The following is a 17492-nucleotide window of genomic DNA, read 5'->3' as shown; positions in this document are numbered from 1 at the left end:
AGCTACAGGAAATTGTTAGAAGGTGATGAGAAGTGGGAAGAGGGGCGTGTGTGTGTCTCTAGGACAGAAGAGAATAGCAACTGCCACAAGAATGACAACTCATGTGCTTTTCATACCTAAAATGTAAATTTTAGAATCCTACGATAGGGACACTGAAGCATTATCCAGTTTTCCAGAGAAGGAAATGGAGACTCAGAAAGGAGAAGGGTTACCTGAACTGATGCAGGCTGCAGAGTCAGGATCCTCACCCAAGTTTCATGATTCTGAGCTCTTTCCACCACAACACATAGTGCCATGGGACCCAGGAGAGCAGGATGTTATTTATCTGTCACTCTTTCATTACAGGGAAGGGGAGAGCCCATACAAAGCTGAGGGCCTGGTCCAGCTACTCACCACAGATTGTGACATTGATATCTTTGGTGCTAGACAAGCCAGTGATTGAGTTACTTGCATTACAAGTATAGATAGGTTCCAGTTGATTCAGAGACACCTTAGGTGGTCCACTAGGTGACACAGTGGATAGAGCACTGGCCCTGGATTCAGGAGGACCTGAGTTCAAATCCAGCCTCAGACACTTAATAATGGCCTAGCTATGTGACCTTGGGCAAGTCACTTAACTCCATTGCCTTGCAAAAAAGCAAAAAACAAAAAAAAACCCCAACAGAGACACCTTAGGAGCCTAGAACTGGGGTGCTGAAATAATCAGATTGAACTTGTGCCTTTTTAACTGATTCTACTTATATTGATCTTGTACTGTAAATGTTTAAGACAGTTTTCTTTGTCTCTGAACTTAGTGCAGAAATCCAGTTCTCCAGAAATGTGTTTAAGCTTAGAAATTCAGTTTTCCTGTTAATCACTGTTCTACTTTTGTGTCAAGGAAATCTGTTACCCTTGAAGGATGCAGGTGGACACCAGGGTCTCTGGTCTAGCAACTTTACACCGTCAAGCTAATCTTCAAGGATGACTGGTTTCTTATCTAAAGGACTCCTTGCAGATGCAACTGGACTCAAACAATGAACATTTCTTGGCCACAGGAGGAAAGAATGGGGTTATTGATAGTCTTCATTTACAATGTCTTACTTTTTTAAGTTTTTTCATTTCATTTTTATTTTTCCATTTTTAATTTAATTTTTATTTTTCCAATTACAAGTTATGAAAAAATTTTCAGTATTCATCCAAATGCATATGCGTATTTATAAGTTGCATAATTATCTTCCACCCTCCCCTTCCACACTCTCCCCTCAATAGTGAACATTCTGGTAAACATTGTACTTATACATTTGTGTTTAACACGTTTACAGATCATTAGGGAAAAGCAAGAAAACCATGAGATAGGAAAGAAATCCATAAGAGAAATTTTTAAAAAGTAAATGTAGTGTTCATTCAGATTCTGTAGGTTTTTCTTGGCTTAGTTTTTTTTTTATTTTTCTTTCCCTGGATGTGGATAGCATTGTCCATAAAAGGCCTCCCAGGGTTGTTGTGGGTCTCTGAACTGCTGAGAAGAGCTGCGTCCATCAAGACTGATCAACTCACAATGTTGTTAATTTGTACAATGTTCTCTAGGTTCTGCTCCTTTTGATCAATATCAGTTCCTGCAATTCATTCCATGCTTCTCTAGAGCCCAACTATTCACTTCGTTTACAATTTCAATCTGGTGGTGTTTTCTTCCATCTATGATGTTAACTTTCCTAAGTCCTGTACTCCCCCAAAACTATGAAAAAGAGCTGCTTCCCATTTTTAGATCTTAGCTTGACTGGGGAAATGAGGTTTTATTTATTGGTAAATTCATACTTGACTTACAAATTGATCATGCTGGAAACTTTGTGCTTCAGTCTACCTTACTTTTAACCATTACAGGATTCTATTGAAAAGCCAAGTGTTCTAGGAATGTAGGTTAGAGTCAGGAGAGCACAACACAGAGCAATTCAAGCACAGACCGTACAGGCTAAGAAGGGTCTATGGAGACAATCATGAGGATATTTGCACTAGCTGGAGCAAAGAGAATGAGTCCACATTTAGATTAAGGAAGGAAGAAGGGAAATTTCATATGTTACAATACATCACCAGAGACCCCTGCGTGTCCCTGACCTTGGATATTTTCTTCCTCTGGTGTTAGAGTCTACAGCAGGATACTACCTCTTCCAGCACTAGAAGTCTTAAGATGAACAGGCATCCATATGGTCCTAGGCACCCAGACAGCCAGGTTTCTGGCTTTTGGGGAGTGGGTAGTCTAGATTAGAACTTAGCTAGATCCAGTGGACAAGGGAGTGTCAGTGACTGTCCCATCCCAGCAATGTTCCCAGGCCTCATAGATTTTTAAATGTCTTGCAATAGTTGAACTTCTGACATAGTTCAATTGCCTCAAGTACCTGGAAGGGACCAGGTACCATTATGAGCCCTCAGTGAGTCATCTTAGTTTTATAGTGGGGCTGGGGAAAGTTGAGAAGTGAGAAATTACTTTCCAAATACTGACTGCCCCCTCCAAACCACCTTTATCTCCCAAAAGGATTCCTGGACTCAATGCATCTCAAAAGGACTCTTATCTAGACTTGGACCCAGAATTAAATCAGAACCTCTAAGGATCTCTTGGCTTAGCTAACCTATTTATTGAGATATAGGCCTTTAGGTTCAAGGTGGAATTCCAAAGGATACTTGGGCAAATGTAAAACAGAACTGTACTTCTCAACCCATCTTGGTCCTGGCTAACTTTGATCTCCACATATTCCCTGATACTAATCACCCCAGCTGTTCCTTGTCTGGATGGCCAAGATATTCTAGCCTACAAGGATTAGCCCAGTAGGTCCTCTGGTACTGAGTCCTTGGGGCCTCAGCAGTTAGGGAGCTCTGAGCTCTCATGTGATCTCTGTGACTGAGTGACCTAGTTCTGGGGTTGAAGCTTCTTTTTTCTTGATCATTTCTTGTAGAGGGTGAGTCATACTAGAGAGACTTCTGAGCAAGGAATTTAGGGGAGGTCTCTCCCTTCAGACAGAGGGTGACCAGCCCTGGTGTGACTTCATGACTGTTCCACAGGAAGCCTAGCACTTACCCTATACCACTAACTGTCATCTTGCTATTATAGCTATCCCAGCTTCAGAATCAATAGTTTGTTTAATGGAGTCATCAGTGTCAGCGCAGGTGAGATTGGTGATGAGCAGGGAGCCATTGAGGAGCACCTTTTTCTAGTTATTTGCTTGTGTCTGCACTCTAGAAGGTATATGAAAGTTAACCAATCTGCAAAAGGACTCCATTGTCTTTTGCACCAGTTACAGCTGAGAGGGTCCCCTGAGAACATCTGGATGTCCCCGATGACATTGCTACCCACTCTTCCATAGGGAGGACTTGGCACAGCAGGGCTAGCAACATCTGAAACAGATGGCTCCTCAATTTCCAACTCTTTGCCACTATAAAAGAGTTGCAACCGATCCTTTTGTATATATAGGTCATTTTCATTAAAAAAATCTTTTTTGGAATACAGAACTCAGTCAAAGGTTATGCTTAGTACCAGACTTCTTGAGAAAGATTCCACGAATAGCCCAGGTTGCTTGATAGTACAGTGGATGGAGTGCTAAACCAAACAATAGAAGGATCTGAATTCAATTTGACTTCAAACACTTCTTAACTGTGTGACCTTGGGAGAGTCACTTAACCATGTTTGCCTTTAAAATGATTTGGAGAAGAAATTTCCAAACTATGCCAGGATCTTTGCCAAGAAAATCCTAGATTTGGTCACAAAGAGTCAGACAAAACTAATTAACAAAAAAGAACTTTATTGAAGGGCATCTGAGCCTCCCTAGAATAAAGGGCCTGGCCCTTGGGAAATGGATATCAGCTACCTGGAGAAATCAGAGAATACACAGGGGTCCCCAGCAGAAGGGAAGTCAGAGGGAGGACAACAAAGTTAATTTCAATGATCCTACAACACATGGCCACATAATCCCAGGCCTTGTCCAGCCAGGACACCCCATTTGGCATTTTCTATGTAGAGGAAGCAATAAGCTCTGTCTTACCCTCAAGGTACACACTGTAGGAGTCCCATAGCTGAGCTTGGGCTGGACCTGAAGCAGAATTTGTAGTCAAAAGACCAGTATTTGATTCTTACTGCCTTCAGGACAGGAAGGAAAATATGTGACTGCAGAGGGTAGTGGTGGGGGAAGTGAGGGTAGTGGTGGTAGAAAATAAGAAAAGACCTCAGTCCTCTTGAGAAGGAGGAGACAGAGCAGAGACAGGTCCGGGTGGTGGAGAGATACCACCTTGGTCTGGACACCAACAGGGTCTGCATTTGAACGCTCTAAATAGAAGACCACTCTCAGGAGAGGAAGGCAGAAGCACGGTCACATCTAGTGGGGAGTAAGGAATGATGAAGAGCCACTCAAGAACTCCTCACAGTCAAGACAGCGCTCGGAAAGGGCTCCTGGTTGCAAGTGAGATGCCCCCTGTGCTGGGGACCCAGGGAGGAAAGGGAGCCGGGGGAGATTCTAGTTCTGGTGTAGACATGTGAATCAAGTCAAAGACCAGCAGGGAGGAAACTGGTCCAAGGAGGATCTGTCCCAGAGATAGTCTCTGTAGACCTGGCCAGAGGAGTCTTCCTTGAGTCAGTCAGAGAGAGAGAGAGAGAGAGAGAGAGAGAGAGAGAGAGAGAGAGAGAGAGAGAGAGAGAGACAGACAGACAGACAGACAGACAGACTCAGGCTTTCAGTCCACATCCCTGAGACTCAGGGTAAGATAATCCTAGTGCCTCTAAAGAAGCTAGGGGAGACTTTTTTTTTTAGGTTTTTGCAAGGCAAACGGGGTTAAGTGGCTTGCCCAAGGCCACACAGCTAGGTAATTTAGGTAATTATTAAGTGTCTGAGACCGGATTTAAACCCAGGTACTCCTGACTCCAGGGCCGGTGCTTTATCCACTACGCCACCTAGCTGCCCCTAGGGGAGACTTTACAGTTAGAGGAGACCTGAGTTTGGATCCCAGCTGGGTGACCGTGGCCAGGTCATTAATCCCTCTTAGTTTGTGTTCACCTGGAATACAACCCTCCTCCCAGGGCTGTTTTGGAGCTAAATTCTGTCAGCCTTTAAATATACCCAGGGTTAAATGGGGAAAAATTCTCACTTCAAACAAAGCCTACTGTTCCCTAGGAGATCCTGGGACAGATTTAGCAGCCCTCATCCTTACATTAGGGACCAACTTAGTGACCTGGGTCTCTGTGGATGGGAGGGGGACCCTGCTGACCTCTGCCTTCTTTGTCTCCCCTCAGCCTCCATCGTCAGCTGGTGCATCCAGACAACACCTGTTCAAAGTGATTCCATCACTATTATGCCAAACCCTCCCAATGGGACAGTGGGCAGCAGCGTCACCTTGGACATCCATGGATTCTTAGGGAACGCTTTCAGCTATAATTGGTACAGAAAGACAACAGACTCCTCCAACAGATTCGTTGCCTACCATATTCCTACTAGAGTGCAGATACCAGAAAATAAACGGGAGAGAGTGTTCCCCAATGGCTCCCTGCTCATCCCCAACCTCACCCTCAATGATACTGATGTCTACATTGTACAAATTGTTGATTCTAAAGGTGTGATAGCTGTGACAGCAAGAGGACAATTAGCAGTGAATGGTAAGTGCTTGGCTTTCCATGAATCATGCTTCAAAGTCCTTCCTGTGTCTAACCTGAGAGACTCCCCTAAGTTCCTTTCCTGGAGAGCAGGGAAATAGAACGTGATTCATCCCCTAAAAAAGGAACTCAAGAAGGTGAGAACCCACACACCCAGACCTAGATTATCAGTCATAGAGACCACAGGAGAGATCAGAGCTCCCCTGCTGTTGAGGCCCCAAGGATATGGACAACAAAAGGCCTCCTTCTGTCTCTCCCGCTTGGGGTCACAGTGGATCTGCTGGGCTATGTGTTTATGGGTTAGACTATTAGGCCATCCTGAACATAGTCATCCAGATAATGCTTAGCACCAGGAGCAGCCTAAGGGTTCTGGAATAGGAATCCAGACCTCCTGATCTCATGTCTAGAGCTCTTCCTAAGCAGCTGGAGAACATGTGAAGGTTTAAGTCGGCTAGGACCAAGATGGATTGAGAAAAGCAGCTCTGCCTCATGTTTTCCCAGGGATCCTGTGCTATCCAACCTTGTCCTCAAAAGCTTATATCCCAGTATCTTTTGAGATCTTTTGAGGCTCCTAATGAACTCTGGGAAATCTGAGGGGAGAATGGAGAAAGGAGGGTGTTGGGTAAGGGACATCAGCTTGATACTGACCTAGTTTATCTTGTATTGTCCAAGCTGCAAACCTAGATAGAGTCCTTTAGAGAGACTTTGGGTCCAGAAATCTTGGGAGATAAAGGTGATTGGGAGGGGGCAGTCAGTATTTGGGGGAGTAACTTCCTTCTTCCTCTCAGCTTTCCTAGGCTATACTGTGATATTAGGAGAGGCTACTGAGGGCTCAAAATGTCACCGGAAACCCTCCAGGTGTGCTTAAGGCAGGTAGCCTCTTCCTGAAGTTTACTTACCCGGAGACATTTAAAAGTCCATGAGGTAGGGAGAGCATTGCTGGGTTTGGAAATGGCAATGACACTCTCTGTCTGCTGGGTCTAGCAGAAGTGAAGTCCTGATTAACCACTCCCCCAACAGCCAGAAGCCTGGCTACCTAGATGCCCAGGACCATCTGGATATCTATTCACGCCAATGGTTCAAGATCTGGGACAAGGAATCCAGAGGGAGAACACCTGTATGATCTTCATTTTTATAGAAAAGGTCAAGGGAGAGTGTGACTTGGCCAGAGTTACACAGCTAGTGAGTGTTTGAGGTAGGATTCGATTTCAGACCATCCTGACCCTGTGTTCAACATTCCATCCACTGTAAACCTTAATTACTCCTACCACAGAAGACTATCTCAGGAAAGAGTGACTTCCCCAGCTCTGGGAATACTAAATGATCATTTAGCAGAGATGTTTGATTAGTGATCCCTCATTAGGTATGAGTTAGACAAGTTGATCTTTGAGACCTAGAAGCAAAGAATCCCAGAGGTTTCTGGGGGATCTCCAGCTCTGTGATTGTATGGGGAGGGGAGTGGGAGACAAGTCAGTACATTCAAAAGCTATCTTCCATGGTGTCTTCTGGAAATTGTTTCTCTTTCCCTTTCATTTAAGGCAGTGGGGTTAAGAGTGACTTACCCAGTGTCACACCCCTTACATAATTATTAAGTGTCTGAGATTGGATTTGATTTCAGGTCCTCCTGACTCCAGGGCTGGTGCTCTATCCACTGTGCCACCTAGTTGCCCCCTAGAAATTGTTTTAGACTTCTGCCTGTGGCAAGATAACATTCAGTGGTTACAAGGTCAGAGGTAAGAGTCAGTGTTAGGAGAGCACCTTGTTGCTCATCCATAGTGATCTTTCTGTCCCTCAGCTCCTGGGCAGAAGATATGTGGAAGGAAGGTCCTGGGAATCATATGTTGATCCCCAAGCATTTATTAGGCACCTACTGCATGCAAAGTCATTGGACTAAGGACTGGAGGTAAAAAATTTTAAAAAAATCAGTATCATTGCCCTGAAGGAGCATAGTTCTATGGAATAAATATGAGAATAGAAATCTTTCCAAGGCTGATGATTTCCTGGGTAGAAGGAATTCTTAGGGGAGGCAACAGCCTCCAACAACAGAGACTGGCACCTTGTCTTCAAATCCTGGTCTTAGGGAATTCTCTTGGGTACTAAGGGAGAGGGGTTGTCCAGTAGCTGGTATGTGCTGAGGCAGCCCTGCCACTGAAATCCTCTTGGCTCCCAGGTAGGCCCTCTAACTAGATATAAAGTCAGGAGGGAGGGAAGGCCCTAGGATAAGAAGACTTCAGGAAAAGTTTCCTGGGGGAGATCTGTTTTAAGGATCAAGAGAACAAGGAGTATCCATGATGAGTGAGCTCCCTGGGGAATCTCAGACCACCCTCTGCGGTTCCTTCTCTTTTCTAACATGGAGCTGGGTACTTAGGGTACTCAGTGATTCAGTGGAGATGAACGGAAAGAGGAACCAACAATCAACTCTGCAGTCTGAGGGCTGGGAGCAGCTGTGTAGTAGATAAGGAACTGGAGTTTCATCTATCCATTATCTGGGTTTGAGACAGCATCGGAGCAATCAGGCAGAGAGCTCAGAGTAGGGGGAAGGCTGCACTGATGTATTTCCAGGATCTTGCAGCCAGTAGTAGTCTACTGGAATACCAACCAGGGTCAAGTCTGCAGTGATGTTGCCATGACCCTAATCTAAGGTCAGAGCTTGTCAAACTCAGGCAAGGAGAGCATAATTCACTCTAGATAAGACTGAAAGTTAGCAGGTCACTGTTGTTTGCCATTCCTAATGTCCCTACATAACACAAAACAGAATACCCAGAGAAGAAGCAGAAAGATACCAGGAATACAAATAAATAACAGATATGTCTTCTAGAAAAGTGCAGATCCTGGCCCTAATACAACATAACAATTGAGGAAGTAAAACCAGAAGACTGAATAAATTTAAAAAAATTCATCCCATGAAATTCCATGAAAATAAAGATATCAGGGAGACAGGAATGCCCAAAATACAAATTCAACAAAAAAATCAATCTAAAATATCTACAAGCAAAATTTCAAATAAAAAAACATAGCGTAGGCACAAAGTCAACTAGACTACATGGAAGAAATGAAGCAATAGCTGTTTTATTTATTTTATATATTTTAGGGGTTATTTTGGAAAGCAATGGGGTTAAGTGGCTTGCCCAAGGCCATACAGCTAGGTAATTATTAAGTGTCTGAGATCAGATTTGAACTTAGGTCCTGCTGACTCTGGGGCCGGTGCTCTATCCACGGTGCCATCTAGCTACCCCAATAGCTGTTTTAAGAGTGTAATTTTTTTTAAAAAATAAAATTAGTTCTTATATTATACATAAGACTTTATGAAGAATTTTACAAATATTGCCTCATTTTATCCTCACAAGAGCATTCTGAGATAGATAAAATTATCAACCGCATTTTTCAGATGAGTAAATCGAGGGAAAAAAAAGTTTCAGTAAACTTTTTGATCATCCAGCTGACAAATGGCTCTATATTTGAATTCAGGTTTTCCTAGCTCCAAGTCCAGCACCCTATCCTCTCTACATTTTAACTATGGAGGAAAGACTTAGAAGCAGATTAACAGCCCAGTGGAAGGGATTCATATGTTTCCCAAGAAGCAGAATCCTTACCTGCATTTGACAAACTCTCACCTTAGATTTGGGTCATGGCAACACCATTGTAGACCTGACACTAGCAAACAAAAGCAAATAGAAATTAATGAACTCATGAGATAATAGGAAATTTTAAAATAAAATCCAAATAGTGAAACAATTTCGAAGCAAAACAAAAAGCTGACCTGGAATACAGATCAAGGAGAAATCTGAAAGAACCCACCTAAAAACGAAAAAAGAATTTAGAATCAAATTTTAAGAATTCATGAAAGAAAACTGCAGAAGTGTGAGAATGAAAAGGCAAAGCAAAAATAGAAAAAATTCTTCTGGAAAAATATCCTAAATGAAAACTACCAGGACTATCTTAGCAAAATCAAGAGCTTCCAGATTAAAGAAAAAAAAATATTTAAAAAGAGAGTGCTCAAGAGTCACATGACATGTAGAAACTTTCACTACAAAAGTGTGGGGATATTGGAATTTGATATTCTAGAAGGCAAAAATATAGACGTACCAGCCATAATAACATAACCAATACAACTGAATATAATTCTAAAGGAGAATAATGGATTTCTAATGAAGTAGAAGGCTTCCAAATATTCTTCTATCATACTTCCTTCTTTATAGAGTGAAGAGGGTGAGAGAAGGGAGGAAAAAGTATAAGAGGACAAGGAGAGAAACACACAGTTAATTTTTATAAATGTGAATGTAAAAAAATTAACTCACCCATAAAACAGAAAAGGTCAACAGAAAAATCAAACAATATGTTGTCTATAGGGAGCACAGTAGAAATATAAAGATTCATAAAGGACTGGAGCGAAATCTATTATGCATTAGCTAAATCAGAAAAAAAACACATTACTAATCATGACCTGAGAAAAGATAATAGCAAAAATGGATTTGATTTAAAAAAAATAAGCAGTACAATGAAAAGCACCGTAGACAATGAATTACTATACCAATAAAACAATGACTATGCACTGACAGAACATTTAAATACTTAAAAGAAAAACTAAACAAATTTTGAGAGAATAAAACTACACCAGTAAGGGACTTTAATGTGTACCTAGGGCCAGGACAGATATTAGAAAAAAAAGGAGAGAAAGTGGTTAAAGATGAGTAGAATTGTATAAAAGTTAGATATGATGTATGTCTGGATATTAAGAAAAGAGCATACATATTTCTCAGTCAGGTGTGAGACTTTTACAGAAACTGACCAACCATTAGGGCATTAAAAACTACTCAAACATGGATAATGCAAAAATGCATTGCAAAAAAAGTAAGATGTAAAAATGCCAGATATGCCAATGAATGCAAAATAAGAATGTTAATCACATTTTATGCTGATCACAAAGCAATAAAAATTGTATTTGGTAAAGGAACCCGGAAGACAAAATGGAAAATTATAGACTAAATAACTTCATTCTGAAGAACTGGTTGTTTAGGGACTGCTTTGTCATTGTTTCTCTGGTCCAGAGGAAGTATTTTCATTTCAATTAACAAATCTTATTCCATCCTGTTGCAGATGGTAATGATTCTCATCAATGACAATACAAATATGAAGGACATGGGTTGAAGAGAGACACAGTAATATGAGACACAGTAATATCAGTAAGGAGGCTATGAAAAAATTCTGATGGGAAATAATGAGAGTTTGAATTTGGTCTGGGTGGTGGTGAGGTAGAAAATGGTAAGCCCACAGGATTTAAAGCTGGGATGGATGATAAGAGATAGATCATCAAGCCCACACTGCATCAATTTAGAGATGGGGAGATGAATGTCCTGAGAAGAGCAAGAAGTTATCCAAGATTCCACAGCCAGCAAAGTGATAGGACCAGGATACCAATCTGAGATTCCAGATTCCAAACCCAGAGTTTCAATGCACTGTCTTTCAGGGACAGATATGAGACCCTCATTTAAAGTTTTGTGAGGTGAAAAGTGATGCAACCAGACTGCCATTTAAAGGAGATTAGATGGGCAAAGGGATATGAAGATGAATTGGAGAAGTATGGAAAAATGATCCCAAAACTATTGTCATAATCTGGAAGAGAAAGGATGAGGGAATCACAGTAGAAGATGAGAACAGAGAGTAGATATTAGAGATGCCAGCAACCAACCCTAAAGTTAGGGATACTAACATATTTGACCTGGGGAAGCAGAAGGACAACAGTTAGAACTATGTTCTAGAACAGGTGTTATATTATACTAATACTTTATGAAGAATTTTACAAATATTGCCTCATTTTATCCTCACAGGAGCATTCAAAAGTAGATGGAATTATTAACCCATTAGATATGAGGTTTAAAGAAGAGAGAACAGCAATTAAATTTGAGGTTAGCTATGAGGCTTAAAAGAAGAGAGAACATCAAAGGTGATTCCCAATTTGAGTCTCAATAGAGACAAAGAAGGACACTGGAACAATGTGGGGAGGAAATCATAAGATCAGAGATTGGCCAAGAAGAGTTTTATGGGCTTGTCCAAAATGACTGCAGGTGTTTTCCAGATATCCAGAAATGTGACCTTGTCAAAAGGCCAAGTCTTCTTCACTGATCAACCAATATTTATTAGGACTATATAGAGTGCCAGGTATAACAAGTTGGGGACCCCTCAAAAATACTAAAGTTTTTTCCCCTCTTTTCTATCCACAGAAGAAGAATCTACAGAAAGAGACAAAGGTTCCTCACTCTCTAAATGGGCCATCACTGGCTTCTTCCTTGCTGGAGCGGCTCTCACTGGAGGTCTCATCTATTTCCTGTTCTTCGGAAAGACTGGAGGGTAGAATGTTACTTATTTTTCTTTTCCTTCTTCCTAGTATCTCCCTGAATGGGTCAGACAGACCAACATCTTCTACAATCTGGACCCTGCATTCACTTCTGGGACCTGGTCTATCTTTCTTTCCCAAACTCCTATTTTTTAGAGCTAATTCCCTTGGATGACCTCCTTCTCTGGACTGTCATCCTCTTCCATCCCTCATGTTTAATTGCTTTTTGGAAACAGATATTCATTTCCTCATTGGAGTGGAACTCAACCTAAGCATTTTTCTCAGACCTCCCCCAAACAAAGGCATGATGTTCAAAAAGGCAGAAGTAAAGGATGGAAGGGGCAGCAGGGAGAAAAGAGATTACTACTACTGAGTTAGAAACCAAGTGAGGGAAAAGGTCACTGAGGCAGATCCAGACTGTATAGTTGAGTAGGAGAATCATGGTATCTAAGGGTAAATCAATCAATGATGAGGCAGTTGTACTTCAGGGAAAAGGAGCTTAGATACCAAGGGAGAATGCATGAAATCTAAAGGTATCCAAAAACAATACTATACTCCATGTGTCTTCTACTCAGGGGGTTCAGTGCTCCGATTGCTATCTCATATTAGATTTAATATTTATTCAGGGCCAGTGAGAATCATCTTCCTGAAGACCAGAAATCCTCAACACCCAACCACAGTAAGTAAAGGCACTGATCAAACCCATTTATGACCTTCTGGTTCTACTGGGGTTTCCTTTCCCTGAAAGATTCTTCCAGTCTTCAGTCCTGTGTCTTACTCCATTTAGGCACCTTTGTCTTTCCATAGCCAGGTCCTTCCTGATCTAACTTGCAATGGGGACTTGGGAGTGTGCCCTCCAAACCCTGAGGAGAAAGACCCTGACTTTCCTCTGCACCACAGACTAGCAGAACCATTCATTCCTAATCAGGCCTGCATCACAGTGACCTATTTCCCAGAGTTTTTTCTCCCCCTTCTTCCTTCCCCTCTTCCTCTGATGGACTTTTCCCTGTGTGTTCTTGGATCCTCCTGTCCCACCTCTTGACTGGAAATTGCTACAGAGGAATCTCTCTAAAGGGAAATAAAGGCCATTCTGAGACCTTTAAGATAGGTGAAATCTGCAATGGACACTTCTCCATGCCAATCCTCTGGGTTTAAGGTTGCTGCTCCAGGATTGTGAGCACAGAGGAGGTATTTCCTCCTGAGGTTGGTGGTCACTTTATTATGCCCAGGTCCCTGATACAGTTTTCTCCTTCTTCCTCCTTTCTTTTCACTGGAAAGAATGTGAGAATTCTAGGCCAGGACATGAATTGAGGAAAAGGATGATGTGAACTCTCTAGCTCCCTGCCCAGGACAGACTTGCTGCTGATTTCTAACTGTTGTCCTTCTGCTTCCCCAGGTCAGACCTGCTCTGACACCTCACCTAACAAGGTAAGCTTCATCATTCCCACCAGGGGATAGTTCTGTCAATACAAGCTAAATAGAGAGAAATTAGCTGATAATAACTATAAGAACTTGCCTACACATAGCACTTTAAAGTTTACAAAGCACTACCCTCTCATTTGGCCCCATGACATGAGCCTTCTCGTCTAGTTGGTGAGGAAACTGAGGGTCATCAGAAACAGGGAGAGGACTCACACTCAGTCCCCTTAGTTCCATCCTTCCCACCTCACTGACCCTCTTCTTATCAATCCACATGCACATCCATTTCTTAAGAGGCTGACTCTCTAGCTGACTGTGGCCACTCAGGTGACCCACCTTCAACCCACTTCTATCAACTTTTTACTTATTTCAGACGCCTGTGCTCTGTACTTCTCAATTGTGCTGCCTCTTTGTAACCCCATGGACCAAAACCCACCAAACCCCATTGGGGTTCTCTTGGCAGAGATACCACAGTGGTTGGTTATCCCCTCCTCCAGTGTATTCAAGGAAAACAAAGGTTAAGTGACTTGTCTGGAGTAATATAGTTTATAAGGGTCTAACACTGGATGAGAACTCAGTTCTTCCTAACTCTAGGTTCAGGGCTCTATCCACTGTGTCCCCTGGTCTCTTTGGTCCTTTTAGCTAGTAAGCTTCCTAGTAGGGATATATAAATATGGCATAGCCCTGCCCCTACAAGGAACATGTCCAAAACAAGAGAATTCACAGGGGAAATAGAATTGAGACAGTAAGTATAGTTCAGAATCACAAAAATGTTATCCCTTTCATAAAAGAAAAGTTGCTTCCCTTAAAATGAAGGGAAATATTCACTTGCTTTGCAACTCATTTAACTCTATTTGCCTCAAGTTCCCCATCTGTTAAAAGAACTAGAAAAGGAAATAGCAAATTACTTTAGTATCTTTTCCAGAAAACAGAAAAAAGGGGTCATGAAGAGTCAGACATGACTGAAAATGACTGAATGAACAAAATTCAAAAGTTGAATGGGCTACCTCAGGGGTATTCAAATATTGTCTAACCAGCTACTGGCAAAGGAGTGCCCCAGGGGCATTCTACCTGTGCTCCCAGTGTGAGTTATTCTGAATCTGATCCTTTCTACTCCTGAGAGTCTGTAAATCTTAGATACCATGAATTGGAAGGAACTTGAGGATTGATATCTTTCTCCCTTGTACAATGTGTCTCCCAACTGATTCCTCTCTTTGTTTTTCAGATTGAGGAAATATCCTATATCACCATTGACTTCAGGACCCAGAAACAGCATACCATGGTTCAGTCTCAACTACCATTAGAGAATATTTACTCAGAAATCAAACAGAAATGACCCCTGCCCTTCCTCTTCTCTGCACTTCAGATAAATTTATTATGATTTTCTCTAGCTCCTAAGCTCAAAGTCACCAACCTCACAACCCATCTTTATTATATTCCCACCAACCTCAAGGAAGAAGCAGAAGAAAAGCCCAATCTTTCACCTCTTCAAAGCTGCCCGGGAAAGCCCCTCTCCTACACTATCAACAGATGAGAAGGGCAAATTGGGTGTACTCACAGAAGTTTATAATCCCTCCCTTCTTAAAAGTTGATACCACAGGGGTGGCTAGGTGGTGCAGTGGATAGAGCACCAGCCCTGGAGTCAGGAGTACCTGAATTCAAATCTGACCTCAGACACTTAATAATTACCTAGCCATGTGGCCTTGGGCAAGCCACTTAACCCCACTGCCTTGCAAAAAAAAAAAAAAAAACCCTAACCCCCCCCCCCCCCAAAAGTTGATACCAGAGATCTGGAAGAGAGTAGTAATGAAGACATTTCATTCCTAGAACTCTCTGTTCACATACCTATGACTTCTTCTCTCTGTACAACCTTTAGCTAGGCCAGTTACTATGCATGAAGTGGAACTGCTGCTCCCCATCCCCTCCTCCTGCCAGAAGTTAGTGAAAGAAAGAGGCACTGCCGTATTTGTATTCAGAACTGGATATAGAGTTAGACTCTATGGCTTCCCCCAAAGTGTGTGTGAATAAATTTGGCTCCTTGGAGGGCTGGGGGCATCCCCAGGGATCATGTTTACACCATCGCAGGATAGACATCACGCTGATTCTGAGGTCCCTGGAAAATGGTGAAGGATGCAGCCCACCAACTTATCTTTCATTGCCCAGCCAGTGGAAATCTTTCTCTGGGTGTCTCACTTGTCACCAATAGCTTTCCCAACAACAAGATTCACAAATTAATATCAGAATTGAAGGAAAGCTCAGAAGTCATCCAGTCTGACTCTAGTTAGCCAGAATATCAGAATAGGGATAATGGAGGAGAAGGGTGAGTTACCGTTCTAGCCAACATTCTACAGATTTGGGCAGGAAGGTTTTCTGTCCAAAACTTGATCTCATTCTGAATCTGGAAACCTCTTTTTAGAGAGAAAATCCATGTAGGGAGGCTCAGAGTGGAAAGAACTTGCTCACCCAAATCCAAAGCCTGTTCCTCTTCTCATCAGATTCAATTTTAATTTTACAGACTACAAGCTCACTTGCTTTTCTTAAAAATTGCTGTTTTGTTGCTGAATAAAATTTATTTGTTATCTATTTATAGCAAAAATTAAATAGTTCAAACATGAGTGTATTATCTCAAATTTCTGGGGGTCCTTCTTTGATGACTATCCTTAGAAAAGGGAGGTATGGGAGAAAAAGACTTTCAGGACAAAAATCTGCAGCAAAGTTCTGCTCAAAATTAAGAGCCAGATCCTGACTATCTGTCTCTACTAGTCCATCAGACACTCAGGTTCCATTAATAGACATACAAAGTCTGGGATGAGGGATGAGGGATGTTAAAGTTTCAATCCCCTGGAGCCCAGTCAAAACTAATCAGAAACAGTGTGTTTGGTTCTAAGTGCCATGTTTTGGAATGGAGCTCTGTCTCTGCAGTGTGACCAGAAAAAGGCAAACAGAATTACTGGGTGTGGGGGGGTGGTTTCTAAACCATATAATTTGTAGAATGATTGGTAGAAAGAATTGAAAAAGATAAGCTTTAGGGGGTGGCATAATCTTTCTCCAAAGTATAGGCTACTTTTGGAGCTAATGTTTTCCCCATTCACTAAGAGTATTCAAGTACAGGATGAATGGCTACTTTTCCAGAAGGGCTCCAGAAAGTCAGCCCTCTCCTCTCCCTCTCTAGCTGACTTGTCTGTCCCCTTACACCAAATCTAAGGTGCCTGATTAATGGAGGAGGGGAAGACAAACTCCTAACAAGCTCAACCCCCTTTGATAAACCTTGTTGTCTGTACTTCATTTTGTTTTTTTAGGTTTTTGCAAGGCAAATGGCATTAAGTGGCTTGCCCAAGGCCACACAGCTAGGTAATTGTTAAGTGTCTGAGGTCAGATTTGAACTCAGGCACTCCTGACTCTAGGGCCGGTGCTCTATCCACTGCGCCACCTAGCCATCCCTTCTGTGCCCTATCCACTGTGCCACCTAGCCATCCCTTCTATCCTTCATTTTGAAAAATCAATCAATCAATCAATCAATTAATTAATTATTTTCTGTCCTTCATTCTTGAAGAAGACCATGACATCAGGGAAGCCATGCCACGACATAAAAGTCAATTAGATTCAACTGATGGAGTGTTGTACAAAGTCGTCAGCCTCATTTTCCCCTTCTGGAGCCATCTGGATTCAATAGTCAATATAGATCAAGACTATTTAATTTGAATTTAAATACAGTGGGAGACCTAATACCAGTTATAAATCCCAACTTCACCCAGTGGTGTACTATACCTCTAAGAGCTACATCACAGAATTGTTCAACAGGAGAATCACAGGAACAGTCATTGGAATGTCAACTCTGTTGCTATTGCTGTGGAATAGATTTACTTTTATGTGTTTGAAAGCATAAATTTTTTCTAACAATTCATCTCTCAATTGGTTATTTTCTCGAACTGAGAGCACTTTTGAAAACTGCTGCACATCAGGCTCAAGGCGAAGGAAAACTACACACTATAACTGAGGAAATAGATCCTTTATTTGTCATGGCCACAATGAAGCTCCAGCTCTTTGGATGTTATTCTAAGAAATTGTGACTTTTTAAGGAGATCTATATTCAAGTTATTTTTACAGTAATTCTTATGTCATAAATAGAGGTAT

General features: G+C 41.9%; 1 protein-coding gene across 2 annotated transcripts; it reads left to right on the top strand.

Moving 5' to 3' along the window:
- The first annotated feature begins 4192 nt into the window (after nt 1–4192).
- Nucleotides 4193–16045, top strand: LOC141509651 (cell adhesion molecule CEACAM8-like). 2 transcript variants are annotated; one of them, XM_074219337.1, is made up of 6 exons: nt 4193–4421; nt 5249–5608; nt 11827–11953; nt 12566–12618; nt 13336–13367; nt 14584–16045. In XM_074219337.1, the coding sequence occupies exons 1-6, from the start codon at nt 4355–4357 to the stop codon at nt 14692–14694; spliced, it is 750 nt and encodes a 249-aa protein (XP_074075438.1). In that variant the 5' UTR covers nt 4193–4354; the 3' UTR covers nt 14695–16045. The 2 variants fall into 2 exon arrangements, with proteins under 2 accessions (XP_074075438.1, XP_074075439.1); XM_074219338.1 differs by lacking the exons at nt 13336–13367; nt 14584–16045 and adding an exon at nt 13218–13327.
- The last annotated feature ends 1447 nt before the right edge of the window (nt 16046–17492 follow it).

Source organism: Macrotis lagotis, chromosome 1 (assembly GCF_037893015.1).
Source record: "Macrotis lagotis isolate mMagLag1 chromosome 1, bilby.v1.9.chrom.fasta, whole genome shotgun sequence".
Lineage (NCBI taxonomy): Eukaryota > Metazoa > Chordata > Mammalia > Peramelemorphia > Peramelidae > Macrotis > Macrotis lagotis.
The sequence above is the reverse complement of the archived record's forward strand: the minus strand, read 5'-3'. Positions and strand labels throughout refer to the sequence as shown.

Coding starts and splice junctions, on each gene's coding strand:
- LOC141509651 (XM_074219337.1), top strand. CDS start 4,355: ATGATGAAGAGCCACTCAAGAACTCCTCACAGTCAAGACAGCGCTCGG. Junction 5,609..11,826: donor AGGACAATTAGCAGTGAATG/GTAAGTGCTTGG, acceptor TTCTATCCACAG/AAGAAGAATCTACAGAAAGA. Junction 13,368..14,583: donor CTGACACCTCACCTAACAAG/GTAAGCTTCATC, acceptor TTTGTTTTTCAG/ATTGAGGAAATATCCTATAT.